The sequence below is a fragment of the Rhinatrema bivittatum genome, chromosome 1, assembly GCF_901001135.1.
Source record: "Rhinatrema bivittatum chromosome 1, aRhiBiv1.1, whole genome shotgun sequence".
NCBI lineage: Eukaryota > Metazoa > Chordata > Amphibia > Gymnophiona > Rhinatrematidae > Rhinatrema > Rhinatrema bivittatum.
Genome location: NC_042615.1, coordinates 330,699,036 through 330,717,820, shown reverse-complemented (window position 1 = coordinate 330,717,820; position 18,785 = coordinate 330,699,036). Strand labels below are relative to the sequence as shown.

Here is an 18,785-nt window from a genome sequence, read left to right as displayed (position 1 = left end):
TTCAACTGAGATAGAAATGTTTGTTGTCAGCATTTTTTGTTTTAGTATTGTGCATCGCTTTGAGCGATTTTAATCTGGAAAGCGATCTATAAATGATATTAAATAAATAAAATTACAAAGCATAGCCTTCCACAGTAGTTCGGAGAAAGTGGGGGGAGGGGCTCAGTTAAATTTTGCATTCCTGGAGATGAAAAACACTTTGTGGATCCAAATTTGGAAGATCCCCACATTTTGGAGGCAATGAGTATGATTCCCTGTATGTACCTGGATCAGTCCAGACTCCTAGGTTTATGCATCCCTGCCAGCAGATGGAGACAGAGAGTTTTACTGACACTGCTACATAATCCTTGGTGCCACCTGCAGTTCCTCTGTATTTCTCTGTCTCCAGCAGATGGTGGTGCAAAAACCTGCAGTCTGGCAAGTTCTTTAATTTCGTGAGCCTTCCTCCCAGGGGTTTTTGAGTCCTGGAGGATTGTTCCTTGTTTGGTTGAGGTGGACGAGCTGGAGGTCGGGGACCTTTTTGTATGCTCACTCCATTGTTCAGTGGGGTGTAAATATGGTGGTCCAGATCCCTCCCCTTCACGAGGTTTCTTAGGCAGCTGTGGGCACAGGGCAGCTGGGTTTTTTTTGCTTAGCTTGCCTCTCCTTTTTAAATCTGGCTGATCTTGGGCTAGACAGCTCTGTTTTCCATCCTGAGGGGAGGTTTGCCAGTTTTGTTTAAATTTATCAAAAAAAACCCCCCAAAAAACAAAACAATAAAGGAGACCCAATTCTGAGGTAAGGCAAGGGTGATTTCATGTCTCTAGCTAATGTCTCTCTCCCCTCCGGTTGTTGGGAGTAGAGGGAGAAGGACTTCTTTCGCCTCTCCCACTCATTGCTGCGTTATGGGCTTGGCAGGGGGGGCATTTTCTCGCCAAGTAGACTATGGTGCACAGCTTGGAGTGCAGCGTGTCTAAGCCACCTAGGGCTCTGTGCGGCTTGCATAGCAGGGGAGAGGGACCGTTGAAGCTCCTGGCAGCTGCGAAACAGAGGAAGCGGGGTGCAGGAACAGCCATGGTGGCTGTTCCTGCATGCCGGAGTTCAGTGCATGTTGGAATCCCCCTCCTGAGGCTTTCCCTGGTCTGCCAAGCTCAGTGGAGGGGCAGATGAGAGGGCTGGCTCAAATTTGCTTATCTGTAGTGATGAGTCCATGCAGTTTTTGGTGGCTCCTCGCCCTGTCTCAGCTGATTTCGCCTGCTGCTTCATGAAGCTTATTTGGCTCAGCAGGCAGGGCTGGGGACCCAGTCTTGGCCTCCCCGTGGGTCTAGGCTTGGTTTCTACACCTGAGGGATCCCAAGGTAAGAGGCCTTCCTTGGTGCAGCGTTTGCTGGGTCCTTTTCAGGCTGGTGAGGATTCAGATGACTCAGTCGAGTCGCAGGGGATCCCTGGAGCTTCGGGGGCGTTGTTGTCGCTGGACCAGGGTGTTGATCCAGATGCAGCCACCACAGGTACTCCAATTTCTGAGAGGGATGACCCCAAGGTGCTCCACTTGTTCTGGAGGGAGGAATTAGGCCCTTTGATTCTTCAGGTTCTAGAGGAGTTTGGGATAAAAGTAACACAGGAAGATTCAGACCTGGAAGGAGCGGATCCGGTCCTGGATGGGCTTAGGGGTCCCAGAGAGCCTTTCCCTATTATAGGTCTGTGAAGAAGATGGTGGATCGGGAGTGGAAGGGGCTTCTGACTCAGACTTGAGAGTGGGGAGGGCAATGGTGAAGCTTTATCCTTTTCCTAACAGACACTGGAGCTGTTTTCCCTTCCAAAAGTAGAAGTAGTGTCGGCGGTCACAGAGAAGACGAATAGCCAGGTCACGGGTTCCACAGCTTTGAAGGATGTTTAGCATCGGAAGTTGGAGATTCACCTTAAAAGGATTTTTTGAGATGTCTTACCCTGAGTCTGTGGGCAGCCAGCTTCATGCAAAGAGCGTGCCTGCACTGGGTACAACAACTTCAGGATGGACAGGCGAAATCTGGTGACAAGGCTGGTAAAGCTGAGCGCATAGAGGCGTCGGCATACATGGCGGCTGCCTTGTATGACTTGGTGAGAACTGCGTCTCATATTATGGGATCCACGGAGTCAACCAGGCGGTTATTGTGGCTGTGTAATTGGTCGGCGGATGTGTCATCTAAGTCCCAGTTGGGTTCTTTGCACTTTAAGGGACGCCTCTTGTTTGGAGAGGATCTGGAGCACTTGATGAAAGATGTGTACCTTATTGTCTCCAACATAAGTTGCCAGAGGACAAGCCTAAGGGGAAACTTTTTTCAGTCTCTGTTGTGGTTTCATGATGTCAGGAGGTCTCGTCATAAGAAACATAAGAAATTGCCATGCTGGGTCAGACCAAGGGTCCATCAAGCCCAGCATCCTGTTTCCAACAGAGGCCAAACCAGGCCACAAGAACCTGGCAATTACCCAAACACCAAGAAGATCCCATGCTACTGATGCAATTAAAAGCAGTGGCTATTCCCTAAATAAACTTGATTAATAACCGATTAATGGACCTCTCCTTCAAGAACTTATCCGAACCTTTTTTGAACCCAGCTACACTAACTGCACTAACCACATCCTCTGGCAACAAATTTCAGAGCTTTATTGTGCGTTGAGTGAAAAAGAATTTTCTCCGATTGGTCATGCGAGGGGAAATCAGCCTTGCAGAAGCATTTCTCTCACTGAGGTCGGTCTTGGTGGCAGTCCTTCTGAGGAGGCCGGATGCCCTTCAGAGCCTCCACAGGGGGTGGACCTACAGGAGCCAAATCCTCGCAATGAGGCGAGGCTGGTCCACTCCTCCGTTTCTTTTATAGGGGGCTGTTTAGCATGGTTTTATGGGGAGTGGGCCAAGATAGTTCAGGATCAATGGGTCCTCAGTGTAGTAAGAGACTGTTCCGTGTTAGAATTTGCTCAGCCCGTTCGCGACTTGTTTTGCATCTCTCCTTGCAGTCATTGGAAAAGCGATAGGCGGTGCAGGAGACGTTAGGTTGCTGATATTAGGGGGCAGTGATTCCAGTTCCCATGGGCAAGTGAGGCGAGGGGAAGGTATTCTATTTACTTCGTCGTTCCAAAGAAGGAAGTCACTTTCTGTCCGATTCTGGATCTAAAAAAGGTAAACATGGCACTGAAGACCCAAGATTCTGGATAGAAACCCTGAGGTCGGTGATTGCTGCACTGCGCAAGTAAGAATTTCTGACTTCTTGGATCTGATGGAGACGTACCTCCACATTCTCATTCGTCCAGATCCTCAGGTGTATTTGCGGTTTATGGAGCTGGGACAGCATTTCCAGTTTCAGGCTCTTCCTTTTGAGTTGGCCACGGCTCCCCGCACGTTCAGTGCTGGTGTTTCCATACCTGGATGATTGACTCATCAGGGTGAAGGTTTTAGAAGTTTTGGAATTGCTGGGCTGGGTGGTTCCATCTCAGATCCTTGAATATTTGAGAGCTCAATTCAACATGCAGATAGGCAAGATATTTCTTACAGAGGAGCATGTTTGCAAGTTGCAGAGTCAGGTCTGATGTTTGGAGTTACCGGTACCCAGAGTTTGGGATTACTTGCAAGTTCCGAGTTCCATGGCTTCGACGCTGGAGTTGGTGCCATGGGCCTTTGCGCACATGAGACCACTGCAGAGAACTCTGTTGGAGTAGTGGAATCCACTTTTGGAATAGTTTCATCTTCCTCTACCACTCACGGGTTCAGCCCGGGTCAGTCTGTCTTGGTGGCTGTTGAAATCCAGTCTGGTTCAGGCTGTTGATCTGGAGTTCCCGGATTGGGTGATTTATTACTAGTGATGCCAGTCTAACGGATGGGAAGCAGTGGTCAGCTCAGGGCAAGTGGTCCCTCAGGGAAGCGTCTTGGTCTATCAATCGGTTTTAGACCAGGGCAGTATGGTTAGCATTACTTGCATTTCTGCCTTTGATTCGAGGTTGATCAGTGAGGGTATTGTCGGAGAATGTGACTGCCATAGCCTGCATCAATCAGCAGGGAGGAACCAAGAGTTGTGTGGTGGCCCAGGAGGCTCAGGGTCTGGTCCATTGGGTGGAGCAACACGTGGAACGACTAGCAGCACCTCACATCGCAGGCGTCAAAAACATCCAAGCATATTTTCTAAGTTGTAGTTTTCTAGATCTAGGGGAGTGGGAGCTGTCTGAGAAAGCAATGCAGCACATCTGAGAAAGGTGGGGCTGTCCCCATGTGGATCTAATGACGACTCGTCTCAATGAGAAGGTGGAACAATTTTACAGCTGAAGACAAGATTAGGGAGTTGATGCTCTGGTGCTACCCTAGCCTTGGGAGGTTCTGCTTTACTTGTTCCCTCCTTGGACTCTAGTAGGCAAGGTGTTGCGTCAGATATTGAGACACCAGGGTGACGTGGTGTTGGCAGCCTCGGAATGGCCACGTCGGCTGTGGTTCGTGGATCTGGTCAACTTGGCAGTGGACAGGCCGTTATGTTTCAGTCATATTCCATGCCTTCTTCATCGGGACCCCATATTTTCAGACCAGGCCGATCGCTTTTGTCTAATAGCTTTGCTTTTGAGAGACTGACTTGAGTCGCAGAGGATATTCAGAGCCGGTCATTGCTACTCTTCTTCAAGCTAGGCGAACATCTTCTTCGTTGGCATATGGTGCAGGTCTGGAAAGTTGGTTTTTTTTGTTTTTGTTTTTTTATGCCTGGTGCATAGCTAATAGTGTACATGCTTTACGGTCTTAGTTATCTCAGGTTTTATCCTTTCTTCAAGAAGGTTTGGTCAAGAGCCTGGCTTTCAGCTCTCTTAGGGTTCAGGTTGCAGCTCTTGCTTGTGAGGTAAAGTGAAAGGTTGCACACTGTCTTCTCATCCTGATGTGGTTAGACTTCTGTGCAGGGTTAAGAATTTATGCCCTCTGGTGAGGAAAGTTTGTCCATCCTGGAATCTTAATCTCGTTCTCAGAGGTTTGTATGAGGCACCTTTTGAACTTCTTCACAGGGCGACGCTTAAGGACTTGACCCTAAAGTTTGTTTTTTCTGATGGCTATTTGTTCAGCTAAGAGAATCTGAGTTGAAGGCTTTGTCTTGCCGTGATCTGTTCTACAGATTTCGGACTCTGTAATGTCATTGTAGACAGTATCCTTGTTTCTACTGAATGGGCATTTCAATTAATCAAATGGTGGAGCTTCCAGCCTTTCCGGAGTTGGATTCTTCTGTACTTCATGTGTGGAGCTTAAGCTTTTGGATGTCTGCAGGGCCTTTTAATATATCAAGGTAACAAATTAGTTTAGGAAGTCGGACCATCTTTTTGTTTTATGGAATGGTTTGAAGAAAGGTACCCAGGCTTCCAAGGCTACCATTGCAAGAGTGGCTCAAGGAAGCCATTGGGTCAACATACATTCTCAAGGGAAGTAAGGTGCCTAAAGGCTTAAGGGCACACTCTACGCATTCTCAGGCAGCCTCGTGGGCAGAGGCTTAGTTGGTTTCACCTCAGGAAATTTGTAGAGCAGCGACTTGGACATCGCTGCATACCTTTGCAAGACACTATCATCTGGGTATGGGGGATCCAGAGTCTGTCGTTTGGTAAAAGTGTCTTGCGAGTGGGGCTCTCCAGGTCTCACCCTAAGTAGGGAGCTTTGGTACGTCCCAGTAGTCTTGGCTGATCTGGGTATGTATAGGGAAAGGAAAATTGGTTCTTCATGCTAATTTTTGTTTCTATAGTACCATGGATTAGTCCAGAACCCGTCCAAATTCTGGAGGTGAAGAGTCATCCAGTCAGCTGCAATTTCTTGATACAGATTACGATTTTTTTTTTCATGGTATAGAATACAGACTTAAAATTTAAATGTAAATGTTTTTTGTGCTTGGGTACAGGTCAATACTGAGGAACCAGGGATTATGTAGCAGTGTCAGTAAAACTTTGTCTGTCTCCATCTGCTGGCAGGGATGCATAAACCCATTATTTTGAACTGATCCGTGGTACTACAGGAACGAAATTTAGCAGGTAAGAACCAATTTTCCTTTGTTACTGCATGAGCAAACTGTTGGCACGAGTGGCACAGCAGCAGATGTTAATCTTAGGGAGAAACACTTCATGGGGAAGGTAAATCTTTGGTGATGGTGATGGGTAATTTTTAATAGGTGAAAAAAAAGGAAAACCATCACTTGGTATTAGTAATTGTAGTGGGTCAGGGCAGGGAAGGTGATTTGGTCTTTGTGTTGGGTCAGAATATCAAGGTAGGTAAACCTCATTGCCTTGCTTCTGTGAGGTGGCATTTGTGAAAGTTTATTCTTATCTTAACTTCTAAACTGTTTCAGCAACTTAGTAGCTTCCCAGCATTGGTTAACATATAGTATATTAATAGAGGTGCAAGTAACGCATTTATTTTGTCTCTTTCTTATGCATTGTGATGAGGTGCGCAACAGACTTCACAGATCCAGGGGAAATTGACAGGAGCCATGCTGTGAATGCTTCTGCTTTAGACCCTGAAACTGGATTGAGACCACCATCTCATTTCACGCAGGTTGCTTGGGCTGGGATTTGAACTTGTGTCCTAGAGCTCGAAAGGCTCTGTAATGTTGTGACTATTCTCCTGAGCTGATTAAAACGAGGGCTTCCAAGATTGGCCTGGTGACCCCACAGCCATTCAGGTTTTAAGGGTATCCTCACCGAATATACAGGGAGTAAATTTTGCAATACTAGAGATCCACTGTGTGAAAACTTCTCATGCATATTCAATGTAGATATTCTGAAAACCTGACTGGCAGTGGAGGGGTCAAAGGGACAGGTTTGGGAAGACCTTAGTTAAAACAGATGTAATCGTGAAGTGCACACAGAGCCCACCTGCTAGGGATTCCAGTAAAACCCAGGACTAGGGCCGAAGGCCCAATGTTCACAGGGCCATCTAATTTGGGCCATACCATACCTCTGTAAAGGCTTAGGCAGAAAGTGCAATGGAAATATCAAATCCATGCATGCCGCCGTGACGTGGCCCTGTTTTTCGTCACACTGACTCTATTTTTTCATCCCCCACTTTCTCTGCAGTGCTGTTGTCCAGTCGCTGGCCTCCTGTGCCTGTTGGAATGGGAGTTTCCTGGAGAGGAAGTGAGTTTTTGCCTTTGCTGATCCTCCTTGATGTTGGAAAGCGCTATGTGCTGTGCCATTTATCTTATTGTGTAAAGAAGTTGCCAAGCTTAAGACCCAAGGGATGAGTGCCAGGAGGGTAGTGCTGCCATGCCTGCCCTTTGCACTGTAAGGTGTGCTTGGCACACAACCTATGTTATTGTGAAGCACCTTCAAGTGTGACATTACTTGTTGCTTTGTAATATATTAGAATGTTTGGGGGGGGGGGGGGGTTCCACCTTTTTAACAAATGTTTTGCAGTGCAGAGCACCCTCACAAACTGTGGTAGAACAATCCAACTGCTCTTTACAATGCACAGGACACAGCAGCTAATCCATTCCTTGGGGCTTCAGAACAGGGTTAAGGAGGTTTTTGTGTGTTCCTAGGACAGACTGCGCGAAAATAATCTTAGCTTCAGAAATGTAAATAAAATGAAGCAAGTACGGCAAACCTAAAAATGGAAACGTGTCCATACCAACTTATGATTCCTTTCATTGGCATTAAAGTATCTAATTTTGCCCAATTTTTACGTAAACAAAAATCCTTGAGGAAGTAGTCAACATGCCAGCATTAAAGAATACAGGAAACTGCACGTGTGTGTGTGTGTTTTGGGGAGACTCTCCCTTGCCTCTCTCTCGTCTCTTAGAGCACATGTGGCATGGTGATTTTTGCGCCCTGAAATTGACGGATTTGATGTGATATTTCTGTGTATGCAGGGGGCTCAATTCTCCCCATTTTTTTTTTTTTTTTTTTAAATCTGAGAAATAGTAGTTTCCTCTTCATCCGGGCAAGCCAATCCACACCAGTGGGTTGTGCACGCCAACCAGCACTTGGAGACAGAGAACAACACCGAGGTCCCTCTCATAATAGCTCACCACAGACATCAGCCAGCCAGCCAGTATTTCTCCATCTCCAGCAGGAGGTGGATATGGATCCTTGCTTGTGGACTTCAGCCTGCCAGGATGGAACAGGCTTTCCTGACCTCCTGAGGTGACTGCATTTGTTCCCTCCCTCAGTTGAGTGTCTAATGTCTCGGGATAGGAGTGAATTGAAGGCTGGTGCCCTAACCCCCACTCCTGACAGAGAAGAGAGTTCCTGTAGGGTAAGACAGCTTTGGGCTCAGCCTGTTAATTTGTCTCTCTGCCACTCCTGTCTGTTTTGTCCTCCTCTCCTCTGCCTGCTCCATCCCCTGGTGTTTTCTCTGGAGTTCTGCCTTACCCAGTCTTCAGCACAGTGAATAAAGTGAAAATAAATAACCCACGCCGGCAGTCTGCTGCAGCGATCACGCGCACAGGAGGGGCAGGGATAGAAAACCTCATTGGGCCACACTGAGTGCCTTGCTGAGGTGCTGCTATTTCCAAGCCGTCCAGAGTGCCATGAAAGGGAAACCATGTGGCAGGCGCCATTTTGGACTTGCAGTGATACTGCTGAGGCACGCACAGGGGAGAGATGGCATTGGGAGAGCAGCGCAGGAAAAAGCTGCGAGTCTGCTTGGCCTGTCGGATGAGGGTGATTAGTCCCAGGAGATCGCTAAGCATTTGCCAGAAATATGTGGAGGCTGAAGGGCATGTCTCTACAGGGGAATTTATCCCTGCAGGGACTTCAGGGGCTCCAAGTTCTCAGGAGGGAAGTGTCCCCACAGTTCCTCCTGGGGGAGATGAGACTTCCTCACCACCTCTACTGCTAATCCTCATGGGGGGTAAGCTCAGAAAGGGCTTCATCTACTAAAGCAATGTATCTTTCCACAGTGTCATGGGTGGAATTTTTTTTTTTTTTTTTAATTTATTTATGCATTTTCCTAAATACAACAAAATGTTATAGAATACAGATATCATAATTTTCATTAAAGAATTATAATAATTAATGTAACATTTATATCTGTGACATCAGGAAATAATGGGAGAGTAGGTGCAATAAATGGTTATAAAGAAAAAAAAAAGCACAAGGATCCTTTTTACCAATTGTAATAAAGAGGTATTATCTAGTTTACATTCATACTTCCTCCAAGCTGTGGTCTCTTGGGTATGTGAGTCCAGGAATACACGGAGTTCTGAAAATTCATAGAAAACATACTTATGATTTAAATGCAGGATCTCACATTTACATAGAAATTTAAGTAGAAATTTACCCCTATGGCATCCACCTCTGATTTCATTCCAAGAAATGTTCTCCTCCTTTCTTGGGTAGTTCTGGATAAATCAGGGTACATCCATATCTTTTTTTTCACCATGGAAAGTTACTAGGCGATACCGCATGAACAGACGCAAAACTACGTCTCGATCAGATGAAAATGGAAAAGAGACATGAAGTGTAGATCTTGTGGAAATTATAGTTTCCAGTGAAGATTCAATTATAGCCGTCAGATTTAAAGACACCTCTGCTGGCTTATTTCCAGTGATGTTATTTAAATTAGCTTTTGAAGGAAGATAGTAAATCTTTGAAATAATAGGAAGTGCTTGCTTCAGCATTTTCAAAATCTGAATAAGATATTCCTTAAACATATCATAAGCAGTTATCATTTTTACCTGTGGAAAATTGAGAACCCTAAGATTTAAATATTTTAATAAGTTTTCAATACTTTCAAGCTTTTTCTCATTTACAATGTCCGTTCATGCAAATTTTTGCTGCCATGCTTCTAAATTCACCATCCGAACTTCCAGCGTCTCCAGCTTAGCATTATTTATAGAGATTGAACTTTCTATATTTGAAAAGCGTTAATTAGAGTCCAAAGTTATTTTGGTCAAATTTACTATAGCTGTTTCCAATGATTTAATGGCGGACCATAGGGAGTCTAAAGTAATCTCTGCAGGTTTCAAGGAAACAATTGAACTCACGGCAGACCTGGGCTCCTCTTCACCCACCATTGCCTGGTTTTCACCTCTCAGCCCCTCAGTAGTAAATCTCATGAAATTACCAGAGTCTCTGGATGTTATGGGGAGAGTAGGCCTCGCCTGAGAAAAGATTTTTTTTTTTTTTTTTAATTTTTATATACCGACATTCTTACATCCGATGTAAATCATACCGGTTTACATTAAACAGAATAGCAGGAAATAAATTTCCATAGTCTAATACAAAGAACATTTCTAATTAAAATTATTAACAAGCAAAAAGAAAAGGTAAAGAATTGGAATAAAGTTTAAATAAAAGAAAAATATAAAAGATTTTTTTTTTTTACAAGCAGAAGGGTTGCACGAAGGGGTGCACAAAGGGGAAGGCCCCTTTGTCGCGCCCCTTTGGTGCACGGCGCCTGATGGTGAGGCGCTCTTCAACCGTCGCCGGAGCTCCCAGTGACTTCAGGGGGGGGGGCGTGGTCATAGATCTCAGTCATTCAATTTCCCTCACCTCCTGCTGTTGGTTGTTGGTTCCGTATCTTTTTTTTTTTTTTTTCCTGCCATTCAGTTTGTTGTTTAGTTCTCGCTGGGGCCCAGGATGGAGGGTGGCCTCCCCGCTCTCCTATTTATCCAGTGCTTCCACAATAATGGCATCAGACGTACCTTCTTCCTCTCTGCCTTTTGACGAAATGAAATTTTGGGGTGGAGAGGGAGTGCGCGAAGCGCCCAGGGCTCAAAGATATTACTTCAGCCAGCAGTGCCGACTCCCACTCAGTGTCTGCTTCTGCAGCGGCCCTTTCTTCCGGTGACATCCCCAATGCTGGCGCAAAGAAAGTCGAAATCCGGAGCTGAGATGTCTCCGGTAAGGGAGATGAGGTTGAAATCTCCCTTACCTTAGCTTTTCGCTTGGTATGCGGCATTATTCCGCGGCAAATGCAGAGGAAATGAAATATCAGAAATCGGAATGAGAGCGGCTCCTTCGTGTCTACCTCAGTCAGCGGCCATCTTGCTCTCTCGGAATTTTTTTAAAGGCCTGCAGGCTTTTTGTAAGGGGCAGGAAGTGTCCCGGGTGGGATCTCAAACACCTGCATCAGTGGTCTCCCTTCTCAAGATCGTGGAAGCAGTCCAAGGAGGACTCATCTCCACCGACAGGTAAAGCAGAGAAGGGGTCAGCGTGCTGGGGGGGGAAGGTGAGAACATGGATCCTTCGGGAGACTCCTGAAGTCTGGATCTTTGATGGGGGATCCCGCCGAGGCATTTTTGGAGGAAGGGGAAATTTCTCAAGATGTAGAACCGTACAGGACGATGCTTCGACTCTTTCACAGAGATGAGATGTCTGGTTTGATTTTACAGATCCTGAAGGCTCTTGGTTGTGAGGAGGCCTTGCCTGCTGCGGCTCAGGATCCGAAGAAGAATCCTGTGATGGTTAGTTTGCAAAAGAATCCTGGGGTTTTTCTTCTGCACAAGGCTGATCAGGAATTGATCGATTTTGGAATGGAGTTCTGAGGCTAATTTTTAAAGGGGGTCGCTCATTAGCGGATTTGTACCCTATGGAGCGGCGACGTGGTCTTCCTTGCATATGTTTGCCAGATACTAACAGTTAATTTGGCTGCATGGGAGGATTTGGCCTTTGCTAGGGCAGTGCTGCTTGGGACTTAGGCAGCTTCCCACCCTTCTGGGGAGTAGCTTTGGTATATCCCACTGGTGTGGACTGGCTTTCCTGGATGAAGACGAAGGTGAAATTACTTCTTACCTGATATTTTCCTTTTCTCGAAATAGAGTAAGCCAGTCCTCCATCCCACTATGGGCTGCCTTGAGGCAGTCAACTTTCTTCTGTTGTGTGAGATCCTTATTATGGAACGTATCGTATGGCTTGGATCTTGGATGCTAATGGAATTGCACTGTACCTGGTAAGTGAGTTTCATTCTACGATATTCGTTTTACAGTTTTCTTATGTGACTATTGTTGGTGGAGCTGAATCCAGTGTTTCCATTATATAATAAAAAAAAAATTGAGTTATTATCTAATGGAAGAATGTTCTGTTTTGAATAATGATTATTGGAGGTTGCAATAACATTTAGGTGGTTTAGTGTCCACAGTTGACTTTTGAAGAAAAATACTGGTTGGCTGATGTCTGTGGTGAGCTATATGAGAGGGACATCAGCGAGTTGTCATTCTCCGTCTCCACTTGTTGGTTGGAATGCACAACCTACTGGTATGGACTGGCTTGCCCTACTTCAAGGAAAGGAAATTATCAGGTAAGAAGTAACTTCACCGTTGACTATTATATATAAGCACTGTTGTATACAGATGATGATGTATACAGGTGTAAATTGGGGAATTAGCAATAACTGGTAACCATGTCAAAATAAGCAATAAAACTTACAAACCAAATATTTCTTAGGGACTGGAAAATCACTCAAACTAATATTTTATTATAATTACTACAATTACAATACTAATCAGATTATAATGTAGTGTGTGTATGAGATAAAATTAGATGTTTGCATTTACTTTGGATCTCCAAGAGAATTTGTAAAGAGAGTAAGGTTCTGCTAAATTTATCTTTGCAAGAATAATACAATAGGACCTTCTGGCAGTTTGGCCAAACTACTACTTGTAAATAAAATGGGCAAGTCTGCACCCATACTTGCTTCTTGTACATAAGATTTGCCCTACTGGGTCAGACCAAAGGTCCATCAAGCCCAGTATCCTGTTTCCACAATGGCCAATCCAGGTCATTAGTACCTGGCAGGATCCCAAGGGGGTAGATAGATTCCATGCTGCTTATCCCAGGGATAAGAAGTGGATTTCTGCAATTCCATCTTAATAATTCTTCATGGACTTTTCCTCCAGGAACTTGTCCAAACCTTTTTTAAATGTAGCTACACTAATTACACCACATCCTCTGGCAATGAAATTCCAGAACTTAATTAGGATGATGATGATTTGAAGGTTCCTTTGTTTTGGCAGCTTGTCTAACAGACATCCCTGTCACTCATGGGTTACATTGTGTGCACTCTGGTTAGAGGTACTGTGATTTTCCACTTATAAGTTGTGGCTTCTCTAGGCAAACATGTCTTTTTGTTTTGGCTGTGCAATATCTATATGAATGCAGAAACTAAAGACAGTTCTCAAAAGTCTGAGCAAATACTGTATATTGATCTTGGCTTTTTCAGTAGAAACATACATAAACATAGAAATGACGGCAGAAAAGCACCAAATGGTCCATCCAATCTGCCCAGCAAACTTTTTAAGATAGTAACTGCCTCTCCGTGCAGGTTACTCCCATGTTTCTCTTAAGGGTAGTAACTGTCGCCCTGTGCAGTTATCCCCAAGCCTTATGGTACCCATAAAAATTACAGCTAGCAATATTGTTTTACTAGGTGATGAGCTTTCTTGAAAATTCAGACAGTATTGCTTGATGTGCTTTGCTTATGGACTTGTCCATAGAAGCAGTCCTGTGCTTTTTCTCTTACGTCTGCGTATCAGTACCCAGACTGTAGAAGTATGGCCCTCTTGGTTGTTTTCTCAAGCATCCACATTTTGGAGTATTTAGACTTGATTCACAGAAGTTGCCACGAGTTCCCAATATGGCCTATAGAAATGTACCTAAAACATTGTCCCATGCGATACATAATATAGCAAAACTAAAACTGGCTGCCACAATGGTACGAATTGGCAGTGTCAGCAATGAGGCAAAGGGTTAAAGAACAGGAAGACTGAATCCCCCTCAACAGCACTCATTCTGAGTGAGATGGAAATGTATTTTGCAAAGTAGTGTGAAGGCATTCGTACTGCTCTTTCTCTGTAGTATCTGTCGTCTTAGTACACAGAGGCCCTTTGCTTACAGAGCTTTCATTTTTGATACCTTTTTGACAAGCATGAAATTCATCTTGACAGTAAGTAAAAAAAAAAAAAAAAATCCTCTGGACAGCATAATTCTTGTGGCAACAGCATTCTTATCTCTGAGCTCAGACTCTGAAACTGAGCATAGGAGAGAAGGCGCCACATAGTGTAAGTGGACCAGGGAGCTCAAGCCATGCTCTGGATGCTGACCATGTAACCATACTGCCAGTCCCAAAGCAAGACCTTAGCGTGGCCCAGAGGCTTCACTGAAGTCTTCAGCTCCCGAATATTCCCCTCAAAAATATCGTTTTCAACGGGCAACCCAAACAAGGACATGTTCTCTGACCAAGAGAATCCAACAGTAGCCTTTCAAAGGTGTCTTCCATCCTACATTTCCTCATTAATGCTGGAAGTTGAGAGACTGCATGTCAACAGAAATCTCTCGTGAGCTGCGAGGCAGCAGGATTGAAATGAGGGGTTTGTTAGTTGCTGGGTGTTCGTAGATGTACTGCTTATCTCCCTCCGCTTTTCTCTTTGCTGATGGGTTTCATCTTTTTTTGGGTTCCTTTAGGAATGATGAGCACTATCAAACAAGTCCAAAGATCCCGGGGATCAGCCTGGGCTCTATCAGACTGCTGTTTGAAAAGCTGATGAGCTCTCGGCACTCGAGGCTGCTTGAGCAGGTACAGACTCCCACCTGCTGCCGTAAGATCTTGTCGGAACTATCAGGGCCATAGGTGCCACTGCCGGAAGGGGCTCCATGACACTGCTGTACCTGCAGCCAGGAAGCGTGGGGCAGGAGGAAATAGTAGGAAAGGAGGAGCTGGATTAGAAAGCAGAGTAGCTCTTCTTAGGTCTGTTCTGTCCACTTCAAATGTATTTATTTTATTTTAAAATACTTCTATACTGCTTACCACACCAATAGTGGATGTCCAAAGACAGGAAGGGAGGGGATAGATATGGGGTGACTTTTTTTTTTTTTTTTCTTCTCTGCTGTGCAGGCTCCAGCCTCTGCACTACCTGTCCCCCTCCTCTACTGGAGCAGGAAGCAGAGGGCTGTTCTCTTCTAAGCCATTTGTGCCTATGACTAGGGAAGGGGGAGAGTATTGGGGTTATCCCTGGAGGGGGGGAGGGAGGGAGGATAAAGCGAGAATATGAGGTGAGGTGAGAGAGTAGAGAGAATGTTGATGCATGCATCCCATCTTTCCAGCCACACTGAATCTCAGGGTGACCACAATTCAAAAATTCCCATGTATGGCATTTACAGAAAGGTACTGGTTGGGGAAAAGTGTGCAATGTACCGCGGGCTTGGCGCTGTCATCAGAATTGAGCAAGTGCCAATCCAGATTATACAAAGAAAAAAGACTGGTTTAGAAAACTAACAGCTGTGAAGGAGAAGTATACAGCTGACTGTATTTTAGACTTGTAGCAAACAGAGAAATCTAGTGAGAGACTAAGCAATGAAGTGATTAGAAAGTGGGCAAATGGGTCAGCAAGGTGTGTGGGAAGAAGAGCCTGTTGTGCAAAGGGCCTTGCTGTAAGATTGTTGCTGTGGGAGTTTTAGGTATTAGTGCTGTTATGGTGTGGTGGATTTGCTATAAATGTTCCACGTGTTTGGCAAGGTTTTGCGGTTCATCACGATGTGCCTGGCAGTGGGGGAGTTTCATTTGCTGTTAATGAGATCTAGAACCTAATTTGTTTTAATATAATAAAATATATAATTTGATAAAAGCACAATAGGCATGATATGCTCAAGACTTAAAGGCACACACTCCCTTTTCAACATCTACTGCTTACCAAGGTAGAGATTACTAATCAGGTGGGTGGAGATTAAGGATCACATCCATACAAACTGAAGGGTCACAGTTTTGAGACAAAGGTCATACTTGTCTGCTTAGAGGTTATAAATAATAGCATTATGTTTTATGTTTTAAAAAAAAAAACCCAAAAGTTTTAAGTGTCTCCCACTGATGTGGTGTGTTTGTGTACAGGGTGAGGGTTCACATTTTCACTTGTCCAAATTGCCTAGCTACGGTTCTGGCAGCCAAGCTCCCTTATTTCCCTGAATTTTACTGGGAAAGGAAGATCCTTCTCCCTGCCCTCGTCTCCCTTTTCAAGTGTACAAATCATCCCTGCTTGATCTCATGTGATTTGCTGTTCCTTTTTCTGCAGGTTTTAAAGAGCTTTGAAAGCTTCTTGATTCCTCAGCTGCCTAGCTCCCCGCCAGATGTTGAGGCAATGCGGATTTATTTGATTCTGCCTGAATTCCCTCTGCTTCAGGACTCAAAGTACTACATCACGCTAACCCTGCCCTTAGCCATGGCCATCCTGCGGTTGGATGCCAACCCAAGCAAAGTGTTGGGTAAGCGTAACTCTTCTGTGTGTGGCAGCATGGGTGGGAGGGGAAAGCCAGCTGTCAGCTTCCTGCTGCTTGGGCCGAAGCGATGAAGCTTCTATACCCCATGAGGCATTATATGGGGAACATGCTTCCAAATATACCATCATTCTCCCTGGTGCAGCTGTTTGTCTTCTGTAATCTCATCATTTACACGGTGATGGCAGGAGCAGAAAAAATGCACAGGCTCGATCAATTTCTTTAAGAATTAAGTAGTGCGGTTGCCATATTAGTCCATGTGATTCCACGGAAATAGTTGTTTCTTGTTTTGTTTTTTTAAATTTTATCTCTATTTATTTATTTACTTTATTTATTTGACAGCTTTAATATACCATCATTAAGTGGGACCATCACAACGGTGACATTGCTGTGACATAATAACATAATAAATATTAATAATAAAATAAAATTACTCAAAACATAATAAAATTTTATAAAAATCAATGAGCATAAAACAATAATATAAAATGCACAATAAATACTAAAATCTTAATAAAAAAGAAGAAATAAACAACAAATAACTAGTCTAAGAATCTCCTTTCTTGGTGGTAAAAGCCTGTGTATATAGCCATGTTTTCAAGTCCTCCTTAAATTGCCTGAGGTCATGCTAAATTTAAATCTTAGAGAGTGATGAGGTGGGGTTTTGTAAATATTTCTCCAATAAGGATATTCAGTTCTGTGGTCAGAGAGTTCAAGTATTTCCAAATGTATCATATATAACTGAGTCTGGAAGGAAACAATTCCTTTTGTTGAAACAACAGAGTGTTATCACTGCAGCTTTTTTTTTCTTAAGTTTTCTTGCAAACGTTTAATTTATTATCAAAAAAGAAATTTCTATTCTCTGACTTTATACAATGGAAATAAAGGTTAACAAACAAATAATATAAGGTGTGATACCATTTTTGTTGGACTAACAATACATTTCTTGACTAACTTTTTGTGAGCTGACCCTCTCTTCCTCAGAGCCAAACAGAATAGGGCACATTTCAGCTTCTGAAAGCTAGTAAAGAAATGTAAGTTTCATGTGACTATTTGATTTTGTTAACCATTATTTCTGTAAGAATTAAGTAAGGCTTGTATGGTTTTTTGTTTACTTGTTTTGTTTTTAACTTATCTTGGTTTAGGGCTTTTAATGGCTAGCATTAAGTAATCTTGTTCTAAAAAGCCCAAGAGTTCATTACTTCAGCTGTACCAAAATTTGCCCTCTGAACTACTGTATTGGCAAAGGATGCATTTTCCATCACAGTTTCCCCCCAACACCTCCCCATTTAGACAGCATTCCATGAGGAATGATTTGCAGTGTGGGAATAATGTTAGCAGGTGGTGGTGCTGGCTGCACAGGAACCCTAAGTCTTGCCGGTGAAAACATGTAGCTCTTTGGGACACTGCAGCTTGGTGTAGTTTTATTTAAATTCCGTCACTGTAGAGGGTGATACCTTTTAAAGGCCCAACGTAAGATGTTGTACAGGAGCTTGAGAGATCACAAATATGATACCATCAGGTATGAAGAAGGAGCCCTTTTTGCTTTCTCAAGCTTTCGTTCTTTTATTAAATTATTTTTTAATAGGTAGGGGCATCCTACAACAAAAACTACAGATTCCTTCAAGATTAAGATGAGTACTGACTACTGCACTTGTGACACTGATACAAAGATGTCCATCAGCGAGATATAATTCATTAGATGTGATGCCGAGGTGTGGACCAGGCATAAGTGTAAACTGTTATGTCACCATGTGCTGGTTCTTGCATCTGCGAGCCCTGAGCATGATAACAGCACCCAGTGCTCCTGGACCAAGTCAGGAAGTACTAAACAGCCTGGGGTGCCCTTTGGAAGATAGTAATATTTTGAACCCAAAGAGTTGAATCCTAAACTTTTGAACACAGAGCCTGATTTATAAAAGCCTTTTCTCCCATTGTGTGCCACTGGAGAAAAACCTCTTAACTGAATATGTGGTTTCTTTCTCCAGATAACTGGTGGTCCCAGGTGTGCCCCAGTTATTTCTTTAAGCTGGTGGATCTGTATAAGAGAGCCGTGGTGTATCTCTTGAGTGGAAGGAAGACACTGCTGATCCCTGTGCTCTTCACCAGTTATATCACGGCTGCACTCAAGCTGCTTGAGAAACTCCACAAGGTAAATCTGGATGTGTGCTTTTGTGTAACCCCTGGAGGTTAAAGATTAGTTGGGGGGGGGGTGTAATTTTTTTTTTTTTTTAAATAGTAAAACTGATCTGGGCTGCTGGGAGGGTCACTATTAAATTTTACTCCAAAAGGGCAGGGGGGCTAGAAATTGGCATCACATGAACAGGAAAGTATCTATTTTAATAGTAATAGTATATTACTATATACCGTATTTTTCGCTCCATAAGACGCACCTAACCATAAGACGCACCTAGGATTCAGAGGGGGAAAATTTAAAAAAAAAAAATTTGTGCTAAACCGGCTCTGCGTCTGGGCGTCTTATGGAGCAAATTAGGGGAGTGCATAGCTTTTTTTTTCCTCCCCATTTTGTTTTCGGGTCTGGGGAGGGCCATTTCGGTCCACTCCCCAGATCAGAAAACTTTTTTCTCTGGGAACCCCTCCCCCCCCCAAAAAAACCCCCC

At 44.1% G+C, this 18,785-nt stretch overlaps 1 protein-coding gene across 5 annotated transcripts in view; it reads left to right on the top strand.

Annotated features, from left to right (window-relative positions):
* Positions 1-18,785, top strand: part of LOC115089674 (probable E3 ubiquitin-protein ligase HERC3) — a 189,277-nt gene that overhangs the window by 94,792 nt on the left and 75,700 nt on the right. For all 5 annotated transcript variants that reach the window (XM_029597892.1, XM_029597861.1, XM_029597878.1 and 2 more), the window contains 4 exons: positions 7,033-7,092; positions 14,362-14,473; positions 15,963-16,152; positions 18,153-18,316. In XM_029597892.1, coding sequence (XP_029453752.1) covers positions 7,033-7,092; positions 14,362-14,473; positions 15,963-16,152; positions 18,153-18,316 — 526 coding nt within the window. The remainder of the gene's footprint in view (positions 1-7,032; positions 7,093-14,361; positions 14,474-15,962; positions 16,153-18,152; positions 18,317-18,785) is intronic.